The sequence below is a fragment of the Geotrypetes seraphini genome, chromosome 2, assembly GCF_902459505.1.
Source record: "Geotrypetes seraphini chromosome 2, aGeoSer1.1, whole genome shotgun sequence".
NCBI lineage: Eukaryota > Metazoa > Chordata > Amphibia > Gymnophiona > Dermophiidae > Geotrypetes > Geotrypetes seraphini.
In genome coordinates, this window is record NC_047085.1 from 65,683,781 (window position 1) to 65,701,022 (window position 17,242).

Consider the following 17,242-nt stretch of genomic DNA (forward strand, 5'->3'; position numbering starts at 1 on the left):
ATCTGTTGCAGCTGAAGAACTGTTTAATGTTGTCTCCACATGGTTATGAACTCAAGGGTTGGTTCACACTACTCAGTATTTTATAGACTTGCAACCAAAAGTCTGATATATCATGGGCGCAGCACAAGAAAGGATGGGGGCGCCATGGAGGGCAAGTCACATGGAATGCAACTATAGCTTGCTAGGACCCTGACTGCAATCACCTAGGCAAGGGTCAGGACAAAGTGGTGGGGCCAAGTGTCCTCGTTTTTTGCTTCACAAACATGGTAATCCTAGTCTGGTTTGAATGTTCTGGATTAGTCGATGCATGAAACATGAAGCATGCACAGGGAGAGAGTCAGTTGAACATATGCATATAAGTAGGATGATCGATGTGCTGGTAACATAAGTAGGATGATTGATTATGGCTTATTATGCCTTTAACTCAGTATAGAGCCCTTGTATTGTAACACCTTTACAGAAGCTCATGCAAACTGCTCTGAATAGACTCCCCAGTCATTAGTAGCGGTAGGGAGTTACAGTCTGTAAGCTATTCTAAAATACTTACTCAATGTGTATAATGAATCTTTTTCAAGGAGGGTGTACTCAAGTTTAGGACATAGCTGGGGCTCTCATTTATGTGCATTAACTTATGGAATATGGTAAGGTGTGCGTGTTCTTGCCACACTTAACTTTATGGCTGGTGTAAATGTACATGTTTAAATGCCACGTGGGTTATTGGCCATTACACTAGTAGTCTATAATGGATCGTAAGTGCCTAGATTTCTTTAGAGCAATTTCTTGAAAAGCTTCAGATAATTTCCTAAAAGTCCATAAGCCATTATTAAGACGGACATGGGAAAATCCACTGCTTATTTTTAGGATAAGCAGCATAAAATCTGTTTTACTCTTGTAGGATCTTGCCAGGTACTTGTGACCTGGATTGGCCACTGCTGGAGAAAAGATACTGGGTTTAATGGACCTTTGGTTTGTCCCAGTGCGGCAAGGCTTATGCTCGTATGCCCTCCAGGAACCTAATTGAGAGCCATCAGTTGTAGAATTGTTCCCATAGAATACATGCTGAAGAGCAAGTATAAATGCTCTATGGGGCTCATTTTCAAAAAAGATAAATGTCCAAAAAGTGGCATAAAGGGGCAGATAGACATTTTTCCCACCCAGCCCTTCCAAGTCATTATTTTCAAAACCTATATTCTAGATCAGGGATCTCAAAGTCCCTCCTTGAGGGCCGCAATCCAGTTGGGTTTTCAGGATTTCCCCAATGAATATGCATTGAAAGCAGTGCATGCACATAGATCTCATGCATATTCGTTGGGGAAATCTTGAAAACCCGACTGGACTGCGGCCCTCAAGGAGGTACTTTGAGACCCCTGTTCTAGATGGATATATAGGCTGTTCATCTGTAGTGCGTCAAAATCTCAAGGAGACATGTTAGAGGTGTGGCATGGGCAGGATTTAGGGTAGACTTATGACCTGAACATTTTTCTGCCATATTCGAATATTTTAAGAATACGTCCAGGGCGCAAGTTAATGTTTGGGGCTAGACCTGTTTCAATAACAAATAAGTGCCAAAAAAGTACCCAAACTGACCAGATGACCACTAGAGAGATGTAAGCATGACTGCCCCAAAGGTCACTGACCCCTTTTCATCCCCCAAAGATGTGAATGAAACAGTGCATACCTGCCTGCATTGCAGCTTCAGATGTTATGGCTAGTCCTAGTAGAGCAACAAGCAGTGAGCGGTGTAGTCGACCATAGAGATAGGGATTCGGGCCCATACTGCACTTATGGTGGATTCTGTGAACCTTCCTAAATCCCAAATGTTAGGTGTCACCTATGGGCATAAGGACCATTGGGGTAGTGTACAGTTGGGTCCAGTAGGTTCTGGGTAAGTTTTAGAGGGCTCACCATACAACATAAGGGGGTAATGGTGAGATGTGTACCTGGGACCTTTTATGTGCAGTTCACTGCAATGCCCCCATGGTGCCCCACTGCGCTCCTGGGATGTCTTTGTGACCAGTGCTGACCCCTCCTACACCCAAATGGCTTGTTTTGTGCGTTATGTTTATTTCAAAAAGTTAGATGGAGAGAGGATAGATGCACAGAGCACATTTTTAGAAAAACAAGACATACGTTTTCCCCAATTTTGAAAATGGTCATATTTGCAACTGGATTTTTGTGCATTTTCTGCAAAATGTCTAAACTTGGATTTAATTAATCCAAGCACTAGCACTTATATGTGAAAGCTTAGGACCATATAATAAATATCCTCCTATTTCATATACATAGAAACATGATGGCAGATAAAGGCTTACACACAACTTTCCGGTATATACTTAATAGCCACAAGCATCCAGATTTATCCCTGAACCTCTGCGACGCTACTCACGGCTCAGACGCTTTATAGACTTAAGCTTGATGTGTCAATTCATCATCGGTTATGTTTATATGTGGTTTCACTATTAGAATTTTTTTCTTTTCTTTTTCTTTTCCCAACTTTTAAATAAAAGCTTTATGCAATATTTAAATGTTAAGTAGCATTTAAATATTCAAAGGGTTTTTTCATCCCAGATGTAAGTATAACTTAGAAAAATTAGATTAACTTATCTTTGTGGTCATTCAGGTAGGGATCAATAAGCCAACATGTTTCGCTTAAAAGCTTTACCAAGGCTGCATCCCTAAGGTAAGCCAAACATATATATTAGCACATTTAATCCAACTTCTCTCAATATTTTATTAATGATCATATTCGCATACCTCTCGTTTCCTCCTCCTTCTCATCTGACCACTCTCCAGCTTTAAGATGGCAGCGGTGTTTAGTACTAAAAATTTAAACTCTAGTGCGTCATCAGCTAACTGCTACGTCATCTGACAACCCAGGTATTTGCTCTTTACAATTATATTTAAAAAAAAAAAAAAAACCTTAACAAAATTCATATGAGGGAACTCCACTCCAACTCCACATTTAACCCATGTGGAGCTACTGTGTTTAAATTGTAGCTCCATCTTTGTTCTAAGAAATTCAACCGTGACATCATATTGAGAATCCCCTCCATATAAACAAAATTTTGTGGGAGCAATTTTCAAAGCAGAAGAGTATGTATGCTCTCACTCTGAAAATGTGCCAGCAATCTTACAAGGGAAAACATGTATACAGTTTATGCATCTGTGTATGTAGGTCTTCAGTTTCTGAAGTAACCTCCGTTGTACATCCTCCAAAGCCTTTATTTCATTTGTAAGGTAGTCCGTATGCAATATCTTTTCTTGAAGTAGTTTTCTTGTGCATATTTTCTATGCTTCTTCTAATAGCTAGCATACTTCAGATCTGCTTTTCTTAGACTTGCCCTGTTAAACTGTAGTAGTATATTGTATGGTGCTTGGTGAGAAATAACCCTTTATTTTATTATTTATTTAGCAGTAAACTAGAAAAGGCCTGGTGGTTACCTATTAATTAAATCAAACATACAAACCACCAATAACCAAAATGACACTGAAGGTGTTTTTATATAAATATAAGGGGGACAAGCCTCAGAACGTGGAGTTTCACCCATTCCGGGTTTTCTCAGAGAGACAAACAAATCTGGGCTCAAGCCGGTGATGCAAATAGGAGTAAGAAAACAGATTTGTTTGTCTCTTTGAGAAAATCCGGAATGGGTGAAACTCCACTTTCTGAGGCTTGTCCCCCTTATATTTATATAAAAACAACTTCAGTGTCATTTTGGTTATTGGTGGTTTATATGTTTGATTTAATTATTTATTTAGCAGCATTTTATTTCTGTTTCATGGCAATTTTATAAGTACATATGTTTAAGAACTTAAGAATTGCCGTACTGGGACAGACTGAAGGTCCATCAACCCCAGCATCCTGTTGGGAAATCTCAAGCTCTCTATATTTAGTCAGCAGCCATTGCACTAAACCACTTTTGAAATGTGAGAAATAGTATGAGTTAACATTTCATGTAATTTGCTTTCCCTTCATCAGTTTAATGCATGCCTCATGATTCTGTTTCAGCAAGATTAAAATTAACCTGAAGCTTATTAAAAAAAAACAACAAAAAAACCCTTTGCCACAGATTAAATGATGCATTTTCATCCTTTTCAGGCAGGCTTTTTCTGTTGGAATGTGAAAAGTCAGTTTGATGGTATTACCTTTTTTTAAGGCGATATTTTAATAAATATTATATCTGCAATTACTGTATAATTTTATTGTAAACAATTGAAACTTGATGAGTGGGCACTCTGAAAGGTTTTTAAGTGAATAACTGAGAGAAATGGTATGGCAGCCATGTTGCTCCACTCTTAAAAAATAATATGTAGAAATAAAAACAAAAATAATCCAATTGATACCTTTTTATCGGACTAACCATGGCTAGATTAGCTTTCAAAGATAATTCTCCTTCAAATAAGGCTATTTCTGCTCCTGTTTATGTTTGTAGACTGTCACTCTCTGCAGGTTTGGTTTATAGGCACATTTATGAATGAGAGTGAATCAATAAGGTGAATTGATATAGTGCATCAAAAATGTTTGTTCTCCCTAGTTTTTGACTTCCCTTTATAGTCAGTCATGCATACCAATAGCAACACCTGTTCTCTTATTATAAATCATTTGTAAATTTAATGTTTGTGATTTCCTTTACTTTAAATGTTGTAGTGAGAAATACTTCTACAATTAAATGGCTCAGTTGCTCTTCCCTTGCACATGGGACCTCTTAGGGAGAGGAGGAGATAGCAGATGCTGCAAATGGGCAGACTGGATGAGCCATTTGGCCTTTATCTGCCATCATATTTCTTTGTTTAAAAAGGGAAAAAGTCATGTATTTGATATATTGCCTTTCTGTGGAACAACCAAAACAGTTTACATATTGTATACAGGTACTTACAAAGTAACATGGTGAGAGGTACTAATTGAGGTGTGTTAAGGTCATAATGCACATTGCCACTTAACACATGTTAAATAACAGTAACTTGCGTTATTATTATTGTTATAATGCATGTTATGTTACAGTGAGATACATAATAATGAGATGCAAAGCATGAAAAACACTTTTAAGTACAGCCTAATTCATAGCAGTAGTACCATGACACTACAGTTAGGTTCAGTTTTGAACCCAGTGCCAGTAAGGGTAGGAGCAACTCAGAGTCATGCCTGCTCCAAATACTGCACACTAGGGATTTCACCAGGTAGGTTGGACTATGAGAAGGTCTTAATGAGAAAGGTGAAGATTTTTTAAAAGGGAGCTTGTCATGGGGGAGCTTCAGGAGGGGGGATTATGTGGGCCTGGGAGGGGTGATGTGTTTACAGGGGAGCTTTGGGAGGGGAGGGCGAGATTAAGCAACATAGGGAGTTATGTGAATAGACTTGACCAAACCAAATTTACACCCACTTGACTGGTTGAAAAAAAAATGTGGACAATTTCACAATGCCTGTTGTCTTTTCCATATAAGAAATAGGGATTACTGGGGGTATAACTTGATGGGGGAAGAAAATATATGAACATACTGTAGTTTCCCATTATTTTTCCTACTTAATCAGACAACTCTCAATGTCCCATAACAATTCCAATAAGGAGGAACAAATAGATTGACTATCTGTGTATATAGAGAGATTAAAACCATATTTTCTGATATCTGCTATAATAAAAAACAAGTAAAAAGAATGGGTGAGAGCAGGGATCTTCGCAGGAACCATGAGGGTAATTCATTTAAAAGGGGGTGCTTAGTTTAAAAAGATACGTAGGCACTATTTTATAGAGCTTCATATGTGTCAATAAGGGCATGTCTTTAAGCTGCAGCCTAATTCTAGGTGCCAAAAATGCACACAACTTATAGAATGCTGTACTAGCAATTATACATATTTAGGTTGGCATTTGTGGCTGTAAGTGTTTGGCGTTATTATACAAAGCACATGCCAAATTCTTTTAGGGTCAAATTCTATAAATATTACTAACAAAAAATGGGCACTGGAAAAGATCAGCGTTGTGGGCTTGATTCTGTAAATGGCGCCAATTGGTGCAGTTCTCAATCAACCACTAAGCATTGTTTATGATTGAAGTCTACAAAATCATGAGTGGAGTAGAACGGGTACAAGTGGATCGATTTTTCACTCCATCAAAATAGGAGGAAATGTCTTTTCACTCAGAGAATAGTTAATCTCTGGAACACGTTGCCAGAGGTTGTGGTAAGAGTGGATAGAGTAGCTGGTTTTAAGAAGGGTTTGGACAATTTCCTGTAGGAAAATTCCATAGTCTGTTATTGAGAGAGACATGGGGAAGCCACTGCTTGCCCAAGATTGTTTGCTTGGAATGTTGCTACTCTATTGGTTTAGGCCAGGTACTAGGGACCTGCATTGGCCACCGTGAGAACGGGCTACTGGGCTTGATGGACCATTGGTCTGACCCAGTAAGGCTATTCTTATGTTAAAAGCCAACCCTCTTAACCTTCTCCCTGCAAGATCTTATAACAACTGAGTCAAACACAGCAATAAGATCAAAAGGTCCTTCATAACTAGCCACTAGGGCCTCGGTTCTATAAACAGCACCTAATAAATATGTGTCGAGAAATGCAGAACATAGTGCATGTCAATCTTCAGTTAGGCACCATATATAGAATCATGCCTAGTAGTATCTAAAGTGTGCCCTAAACTTAAGCGATCCCTATTTGTCAGGGTTTTATTGGCCTAAATACTGGAACCTAAGTCCACTTTAAGAGCCTACATAAAAATATATGCCCAGGATTTGCCCCTAACCAGGTCCACTTTCTGGTAGGCACCTTGGACTAGGCACTTACCTAAAAGTGCCAATTAATTTTAATTTAAGCCAGTTATGATATGTTAAGTGCTTGTTATTTGGTGCCAGTTAATCTTTTTAAATAATAGGCGCCTAGATTGGCTAGGTGTAGCGATTTTAAGCGCATAACTTTAGGCATCTCTTATAGAATCTGGGCCTAGGTGTCTTAATGAAAATAACTCTCATTTTGTCAAATGTGTTTCCATTCAAATTCATGCATCTTTTTCATCTTTGTCTCTCTCTGTCTTTCCACAGATACATTTTGAACATCAACATGGGGAAGCAAAACAGCAAACTTCGTCCTGAGGTCATGCAGGACTTGCTAGAAAGCACAGACTTTACCGAGCACGAGATCCAGGAGTGGTACAAAGGTTTTCTACGAGACTGCCCAAGTGGCCATTTATCAATGGAAGAGTTTAAGAAAATCTATGGAAACTTTTTCCCCTACGGGGATGCTTCCAAATTCGCAGAGCATGTATTCCGCACTTTTGACGCTAATGGAGATGGAACCATAGATTTTAGAGAATTTATCATAGCCTTGAGCGTAACATCTAGAGGGAAACTGGAGCAGAAGCTGAAGTGGGCATTCAGCATGTATGACCTGGATGGAAATGGATATATCAGTAAATCGGAAATGCTGGAAATAGTACAGGTAAATGATCTATTTGTACTGTAAATTGATCATATACAGATCAAAAGGATGCAAATAGGTAAGACTTAATAGCTGAAACTGTTTCCATGAAGGTGTCAACATTAATCAGCTGTGCAACATTCATTAAGAGACATCTTTCACTCCACTTTCTGCAACACTGCACCTTTAAATGCATTATTGCTATCATGAAATGAGCTTGGTTTCTTTGGCAGACTATTTTGTGTTGTTGGTTCCATTTTCCCTTGTTGTTCTTAGTTTTCTTACACATAAAGGAGTAACGCCTATGGTCTGGGTCCCTTGGGTAGGCCCACTCTCACCATCAGAAGCTAAGCAGGGTCAGGCCCAGCCAGTACCTGGATGGGAGACCACCCAGGAATACCATGCACCATAGGCTGATGAGCCCCAGTGTTGGGCAGCAACAACACAGTGGAGCCATACACTACACAGGAGAAGACAATGGCAAACCACCCAATCTCTTTGTTAGAACTGTAATTCATCAAACCAAGTTGATGCCACCCAACACGTAACACACTTCTGTAGGTCACCCCTGCTGGTACAGTGCACATTATCAAAAGTCTCTCTCTGCTAGCTGGAGATAACGGAGTGCTGATTTGCTCCTGTTGGTGGTAAAAGAACTGGTATCCACTGAGAGAAAAAAACAGAGCATTGAAATGACTCCTTAATAGCATACTGCCAAATGAATCTTGCAGTCCTAATCATGATGGTCTGTTTTCATTTTGAAAACCAGTGCCTGCTATTGAAATGCTGTTACTATTTGAGTAGAATGTGCAGCATTTTATATCTGAGCCAAGATCTGAAAAAATTATGTTTCTAAATTTAGGTCTAACATCAAAAGATGCATTCTCTATCACTTTAAGAAAATTTCACTATAAAAGAGAAAATATTCACAAACTTAGGATCCAATGATGATAGCGGTGCATGAACAAGTGAATGAAGAGCCTGCTGAGGATCTATTGAAATATTTAGTTTACTTATTAAAAAACTAGTGGGAGTACTATCTTGATAGTGACTAAATATGTTATAAACTAATAGTCAATTTGTTTATATAATATCAAAAGAAAACATCCAAGGCTTAAAACCCTTCAACATAATGGCTGATGAAAGGATTACAAAAATATCTAAGATGCCAACAGCATGGGTTTTTGCCAGGTACTAGTGACCCAGACTGGCCACTGTGAGGACAGGACTAGACCCAGTAAGGCTATTCTTAGGTTTTTTTTCCTCCAAGGAGAGAATATATCATGGTCTCAGGCCTTAAGTTTCAAGTTTATTAGGATTTTATATACCGCCTATCGAGGTTATCTAAGCGGTTTTTACAATCAGGTACTCAAGCATTTTCCCTATCTGTCCCGGTGGCCTCACAATCTATCTAACGTACCTGGGGCTATGGAGGACTGAGTGACTTGCTCAGGGTCACAAGGAGCAGCGCGGGGTTTCGAACCCACAACCCCAGGGTACTGAGGCTGTAGATCCAACCACTGTGCCACACACTCCCCCCAGTTTGGGAATATTTTAATGAAGTTCTTCTACCTATGGGTAAGGCAGGCATGCGTGCAAAATGCAAACACTGCAACAAACCCCCCTCTCTTACAAAGGTGTGCTATGCTTTTTTAGTGCGTGCTAAATATTATCACGTGCTAAACGCTAATGGATGCATGTTATCCTATGGACACGTTAGCAGTTAGTGCACTCGTTGATTCAGCACACGCTAAAATCCATGCTAAAACGCTTAGCGCTTCTTTGTAAAGGAGGGAGAAAGTTTCTCATGTGTGGACCTGTGTTAAGTTTTTTGTAAAGATATTTTGTTTAACCACATCAGTTAACATGGATGTTTAAGTAAATACATGTGCTATAATTTTATTGTTTTGGTTAAATAAAACTATTTAAATTGTTAAGGTAATGATGATTTTTCTCCTTTCAATAAAGTACAGCAGAAAAATTGTCCAAATATGAATGATTAACCTATTAAACTGGAGATAGTTCACCTTGCAATAATTTCATAATGTATTTATAATAGTATAAGTAAATCGGTAATTTTTTGATATAACTAATCTGAAAAGTTATTAATCAAAAAATTAAACCTTCTTTTGGTTGTAAATATAAAGATCATGCCAGCAAGAATGAGTCTGTAGAAAACCATGATTTAAATCAAGTCTTTCTGACTAGTGATTTAAATAATTTAAAATTGATTTGATTTAAATCAAATCCACCCTGAGTTGCATACTTTCACTTAGAACACGGACTTAGGAAGAACTACCCTCAGACTTTTGCAACGCTTTTCCTGTAGGTTCTTTTTTTAAAATACAAAAGTACAAATATCGATTCATTTTCTGCCCCCTGGGATACCTCTGCCAAATGGGAAGGGAGGGAAGTATACTTACTCGGAATAACATGTATATGTTTATGTGGACAGTGGGCAATTCCAGCATTACTTGAATGGATGCACCTGCTATCCAATGGAGACATAAATAAACCTTTAAAGTCTATTTTACACTTTATGGATTAAAGACTGTAATATGTTTTATACACAGGACATACCCTGCCCCCCCTTTTACATAACTGTGGAAGCATTTTTTAGCATCGGTTGGCACGCTAAATGCTCTACGCTGCTCCCAATGCTCAGAGTTCTATGAGTGTCGGGAGCAGCGCAGAGCATTCAGCATGCCGGTCTGTGCTAAAAGCTGCTTTCGCAGTTTTGTAAAAAAAAAAAAAAAAAAAGGGGGGGTGGATAGTTATTGTAAGACCAGGATATGTTGATTAATTAGCTATTTTTTACTTGGTTAATATTTTGGTTGCTGGCTTTTTTTTTTTTTTTTCCTCCACGTGCTATTAACTTTTTTTTACATTTTGCTTAGGACCTATGAAGTAAACTGTAGCCCCTGTTTTGAATTTACATTCTGCTGGAGGCATTTAGTTTTGAGGTCCACAATTTCTGTATATTATTCTTTTTATAAGATATTTTTGCTTCCAATGGTGAATGCATTAACACAGGAGAGGCTTAATTGCCTGTAGCACTTACAGTTTTCAAATAGTCAATTTCTGTGGTAAAATACTTTCACCTGCAGGGATAGCTTTGAATATTCCCTCCCCATGATTTATTTCATGTTTTTCAGTAATAATATAGCTCCTTTTCTTCCAAATGACATCCAAGTTTGTGTAGTGTAACATCTCAGAAATATGTGTACAGTCATCTTTATTGCCACCGTTGAAAGGAAAGCAAGAAAGAGAAACAATTTTTTAATTACCCGGTTGTAGTGGCTCATAGAAGCTGAGGCTAAGGCACATAGAATGACTTACATAAGAACATACCTCCAGAAATATGGCAGTAGTAGTAATTTGTTTTACCAGTCCTCAATGTTAGTATAGTCAATAAGTAGCTGGACTAGTATAGAAAAATTAGTTATCGCTCATGAGTAAGCCTCAGTCCCACCACTCCACCGCTGTTCTATCTCATGACTGCGGGGAGAATTATGTGGCACTTCATCACTAGCTGCTCATACCGATTCTGTTTAGCATGTTTAATAATTTATACATTTTTCTAAAAAGTGCTACAGTGCTGTCTTTATTATTAAAGTAGTGTGTATACTTAGTTTGTCATCCAACGCCTGGGAGTCTAACCCGACATGTTTCGCGCCTAGCGGCGCTGTATCAAGGGTCTCCCTAAGTACAGTAAAAAAGAAGCCGTTAACATCACTTAATGTCTAACCGCCCCTAATATTTAACCTTCCTACTAAGTTAAACCTTATAAATGCTTACCGAGGTCGCGCTTGTCACCCGACTCATGTTAATATCAAGAGTAAGATGGCGGCGGCGTCTGACCTCGGGAAATATATACTGTCAACTTTCATTCATAACTATGCCCCTCCCCCCAGGGTTTGATTGGACAAACCTCTAACCAATCACCGAGATCCACTCTATCTCCCCATTCAATCCATAGGGTTCAACAGTATCCAATGTAAAAATATACCTCTGTTCACTTTCATTCAGCTTTTTTTTGACAAGCTAAGTATACACACTACTTTAATAATAAAGACAGCACTGTAGCACTTTTTAGAAAAACGTATAAATTATTAAACATGCTAAACAAAATCGGTATGAGCAGCCAGTGATGAAGTGCCACATAATTCTCCCCGCAGTCATGAGATAGAACAGCGGTGGAGTGGTAGGACTGAGGCTTACTCATGAGCGATAACTAATTTTTCTATACTAGTCCAGCTACTTACATAAGAACATAAGCATCGTCGTATTGGGAAGCTCCATCAGGCCCAGTATCCTGGGTCCGACAGTGGCCATTCCAGATCACAAGTACCTGACAAGAGCTAAGATCAGTAAAAAACAGATTTTAAGATGCTTATTCCAGGAATAAGCAGTGGATTTTCCCAAGTCCATCTTAACGGCTTTTGGACGTTTCTGCTAGGAACTTATTCAGCCTTTTTTTAAACCCTGCTAAGATAAATGCTTTTATTATATTTTCTGGCAACAAGTTCAAGAGTTTAATTATACATTGAAGAAATATTTTCTTCAGTTTGTTTTAAATTTACTACTTGTAGCTTCATCTTGGGCCCTCTTAGTATTTGCATTATTTGAAAGAATAAACAAGCAATTCCAGTCTATCTGTTCCACTACACTCAGTATTTTATAGACCTCTGTTATATCAGCTGTCTCGTCTCCAAATTGAAGAGCCCTAGACTCTTTAGCTTTTCCTCATAGGGAAATCATCCCATCTCCTATATCATTTGCATCACCCTTCCCTTCCTCTACCCCCAGGTCCAATTGTATCCCTCCCCCCTCCAGCCTCAGGTTTAATTCTCTCTCTTCCCTCCCCCTCTCCCTCTTGGTCCAGGTCTCTCTCCCTCCCTTCTTCCCCCTTAGCCCAAGGTCCAGTTTTGTTCTGTCTCCCTTCCCCCAGTCCCTAGCCCCAGGTCCCTTTTTCCCTCCTCTCTCTCTCCCTTAGCCCCAGATTCATGTCTCTCTCTTTTTCTCTCCCTCTATCCCCCTTAGCCTCAGGTCCCATTCTCATTCCCTCCTCCTCCTTTAGCCAAAGGTCCAATTATCATTCTCTCTCTCCCCACCCTCCTACCTAGCTCCAGGCCCGTCTGTCTGTCAAATTCCTCTCTCTCCCCACCGTCCCAGGTCCAATTCTCTCCGTCTCTATTTCTCCCTCCCTCCCTCCCCCAGATCCAATTTTCTTAATTCCCTCCTTCCCCACACAATCTGGCATTTCTCATACCAAGCACCACCCCCACCATGGCCTGATTCAGCCCAATGCCCTTCCTGCACTTCCACACACAGCTTACTTAAGTCAGTCTTTTGGTAGGGTTACCAGATGTTCTGTTTGGAAAATCCAATTTCTGTTTGGAAAATCCGGAACCCTAGACCCGCTCCTAGGCCAGCCCAGTTCCACCCATTCCCGCCCCAGTCTTCTCCACACACACACACACTTCCTGCTCTTGTCAGGCAGGAGGGCATCCGTGCATGTGCTGATGCCCTCCTGCCCGACGGCAATTTTGATAGATTTTCAAAATCCGGACAAAGTGCCGGGTTTTGAAAAGCCGTCTGGACCCCAGGACATGTACTCAAAAGGAGGGCATGTCCAGGGAAATCCAGATGTCTGTAGCCCTAGTCTTTGGCCTTGCAGCCAGTGGCAGTTCTATGAAAAAGCTGTAAATGGCCTGCACCAGGCCTTTCCCTCTGACTCGGCTTGCTCTCTTCTGAAAAGAAATTACATCAGAAGAGGGCAGGCCTGGTCAGAGGGAAAAGCCCAATACAGGCCGCAGCCAGCCTTTTCCAAAGACTAACTTAATGGTAAGCCGGGTGCAGAAGCAGCATTGGGTCATGGGGGAGGGGTGCTGAGGGGAGGCATCAGGCCATGGGGAAGGTTGTATTTATTTCATAAGGGGATGGGATTTGATATACCACCTTTTCTGTAGTTACCTTCAAAGTGAGTAATGGAGGGTTTTAGTAACTTGCCCAGAGTCGCACAAAGAGCTACAGTGGAAATCAAACCAGTTCCCCAGGTTCTCAGGCTACTATACTAACCATTAGGCTATTCTTCCATGGTACAGGGGGAGGAAAGGAAGGCAGGCAGAAAGTGGAATGCATATGTTTATTAATCGTGATTACATTTTTAATCACAATAATTAACCATAATTAACATGCAGCCTTACTAATAGCTCTGCAAGCTCATTTTAGTAGTTCTATCAGTACTCTAGAATGTATACCATCTGGTCCAGGTGATTTGTTACTCTATAGTTTATCAGCCTGTCCCATGTTTCCAAAGATTTGTTTCATAACCTCCAATTCATCACTGTTAAATACCATTTCTGGCATGGGCATCTCTTCCACATCTTCCTCAGTGAAGGCTGAAGCAAAGAATTCATTTAGTCTCTATACTATGCCCTGTCCTTCCTCAGTGCCCCTTTCACCCCTCTAACATCTAATGGTCCAAATGATTCTTTTAAAGGTTTCTTGATTCCACAGGCTTCTTGATTCTAAAACCTCCAAGGTACTCTTCATTTCATAGGTGGATAACACATAATTAAAATATAGCCAATAAACAAACACAAAAGCAGCAAGGGAAAGAATAGGCGAGGCACAAGCAGTGATCTTGAGGGCACATAACATTGCAGTACATTTTACAGAGGAATCTTGGTTTCCAGTGGCACAAAGAATCAGCCGTCACAGTAGAGGGTCAGAGGGAAATGTTCAAATTTGGAACATCCATACAACAAATGCACAGCAGAATTTTGTACAATTTGCAATACTTGTACAGTATATACAACACAGGCAGTCTTAAATATACAATGTTACAGTAATCCAAAGTACTAAATATCATTGCTTGCAGTATCACCCTAAGACTGCATAAGCTATAACTTATTTAATAATCATAACGTAAAGTAAGAATTTGTAATTGCTGCCTGAATTTATGGTCTAAAAGACAAACATGAATCCAGTAGAACCCCCAGATTTCAAACTTCATGAGAGACAGTAATAGAAGCTCCAGCCAAAAAGATAGTTGGGGGTGACTTGGGGCAAAGTCGGAGAAAACCAACAACATTCCCGTTTTGCTCACATTCAGTTGCGTAGCATAGCATAGTATTTATATAACGCATACCTTTCAGATCCATGCGGTTAACAAATATAAGAATAGCTGAAAGAGCAGCAAGCTACAAAAATTTAACAAAAGTTCACATATAAAAGATTTTGTAAAAACATTTTGAATAAGTAAATTTTTAATCATTTTCTAAAGTTCATATAGGATGTAGAAGTAATGAGAAGCTGTTGAAAATCTTATCAAGCTACGATAGCGTGAACTTTAAAGAAGTGCCTTCACATGGTGGAGTTTGGGCATAAATGGATTATGATCTACTTGCTTTATTCACAATCTAGGCATGAGCATTTTTATCAACTATATGGCTGGTGTAAGTGATTGTGCCTAAAATATATTTGACTGTAAAGGAAAGTAGGTACCTACAATTCCTTTAAAGAATAGGCTCTAAAAAGGCATTTTCTTGGTACCTAAATATGCACAGTCGAGTCACATTATCATGACCACCTGCTAATATCCAGAATAACTGCCTCTGACAGCACAGATGACAACCATACGCCTTGGGAGTGACTCAATAAGATGCTGGGTGGTTGCTAGAGGTATCTGAAGCCATGTAGACAGCAATGCGTCCAACAGTTGCTGAGAGGTACATGGTGGTAGATCTAGTCATTGAACATGTCGATTGAAGTGGTCCTAAATGTGCTTAATTGGGTTACGTTCTAGAGAATTTGGAGGCCAGGGAAGTAGCTGGAAGTCCTGGTTGTGCTCTGTGAACCACTTGTGAACAATTCTGGCAAATATGACATGTCGCATTATCCTGTTGAAAGATCCCATCGGCCTTAGGGAAGACTGTCAATATGTATGGGTATACTTGATCGGCAGTGATGGAGATACCCATATCAGTTGAGAGTGCCTTCCAGAGTTATCAAGGGACCCAGACCATACCAAGAAAATATTCCCCAGACCATAACGCTGCCACCACCAGCTTGTGTATGTCCAACAGTGGTTGCTGGGTGTTTGTTCTTGGCAGTTTCACACCTGACATGCCAATGTCCATCTGTTCGATGGAGCTCAAAATGTGACTCATCGGAGAAGGCAACCCTTTGCCAATCAGTGCAAGTCCACGTGCAAGTCCAATTTCGGTACTTCTGTGCAAATTGCAGCTGTGTTTTTGCAATGAACTCTCATGAGCAGGGGTGCAATCACTAGCTGTCTGCTCCAGAGCCCCATTCGCAACAGGGTTCACTGCACAGTCATTTTGGGGACACATCTGGAAGCCCCCTAGTTCGTTTGGACAGTGAGGTGCTCCACGGTAGTGTGCCGATTGGTCAATACCATGAACAGTTCACAAACTCCGCCGTTTCTGAAATGCTGCCCCCCTTGGCCCGGTAGCTGATCATGACTTTTTCAATGTCTGATTAATCTTGCTTTTTCCCCATGACAGCCATGGTTGCTATATTGACAACTTACTGACATTCCACCTTATATACCCACAAAGTCTACATGCAACATGTGCATTTGTTAATTGGTTATGCGTTACTGACATCAGAGGCAGGCAGTGGTCATAATAATGTGACTCATCTGTGCCTTCATAGAATTACCCTCATATTGCTAAAAGTGTCTGTCAAGAGCATATTAACATACTCATTTAACTTATTTTAGGCAATCTACAAGATGGTTTCTTCAGTAATGAAAATGCCAGAAGATGAATCAACACCAGAAAAAAGAACAGAAAAAATCTTCCGTCAGATGGACACCAATCGAGATGGTATGGTCTTAATATTACTAGCCTCTAATTAGAATATTCTGCATTCATGAGCATACACTTTCAAGAATCCCTTTTGTGCCAATACCTCTTAGTTTGAGGGAATCATAACAGTTAAAAAGGTGCAATAAAATGGAATCAGATTCCAAGAGTGTTTAACAAAAAGCATTTGAATACCAACCAAATTGGGTGAAATGGCTGAGTACATTTTTATTTTTTTTTTACTTTAATTTTTCACAAACACCAAGAACCAAAATTTCTAGAATTTATTTTTATCTCTCATTTTCTTTTATTTCAACTCGTCTCATAATTGTGTATTCTTCCACATGAATAAAAAAAAAAATAAATCTCAAACGCCAATAACTTACATCTATCATATCCTGTTTTATGTACATATCATAAAAAGCTGGACCTGGCAAATAGGGTTGAAACTTGAAAGATGTATAGAAGCTTGCTTTATTGAAGACAAAAACATCTAACATTTCAGCTTCATTCTGTATCGGGGTATAAAATCTAAAACACTGAAACAAGCACGATTTTTGTAGGTGTCCCTTTGCTATCTATGGGTCTTTTTTACAAAGTCACAGTAATGATGCAGCCGCAGTCAATGCTCCAAAGCCCATTCAACTCCTATAGGCTTTGGTGCATTTACCACAGCGGCATCGCTACCGCAGTTGTGTAAAAGAGGCTCTCGTATGTTTCACAATGCACATGCTTTTATCTAAATTCTTGTATATACATGTTTGCAATTGTCTTCAGGTCCTACACTTTTATGGGTAGCAATATCTTGTTAGATGATATATTATAGAATAGTAGAAGTACTGTAATTCCAATAGCAGAATGGCGCTATTTCTACATTTATAAATTTTTTTTTAATAGTTAATTTATATGATTAATTTTTGATTGTTTCGATGTTTCATAGATTTTATACCCCTAATGCCACGTCGGGTGTTTTGTTTTCAATAAAGTAAGCT

The 17,242-nt window shown here is 39.5% G+C and overlaps 1 protein-coding gene across 3 annotated transcripts in view; it reads left to right on the forward strand.

Annotated features, from left to right (window-relative positions):
* NCALD (neurocalcin delta) overlaps positions 1-17,242 on the forward strand; it is a 173,596-nt gene that overhangs the window by 153,861 nt on the left and 2,493 nt on the right. For all 3 annotated transcript variants that reach the window (XM_033935259.1, XM_033935262.1, XM_033935260.1), the window contains 2 exons: positions 7,038-7,434; positions 16,166-16,271. In XM_033935259.1, the coding sequence (XP_033791150.1) occupies positions 7,038-7,434; positions 16,166-16,271 (503 nt within the window). The remainder of the gene's footprint in view (positions 1-7,037; positions 7,435-16,165; positions 16,272-17,242) is intronic.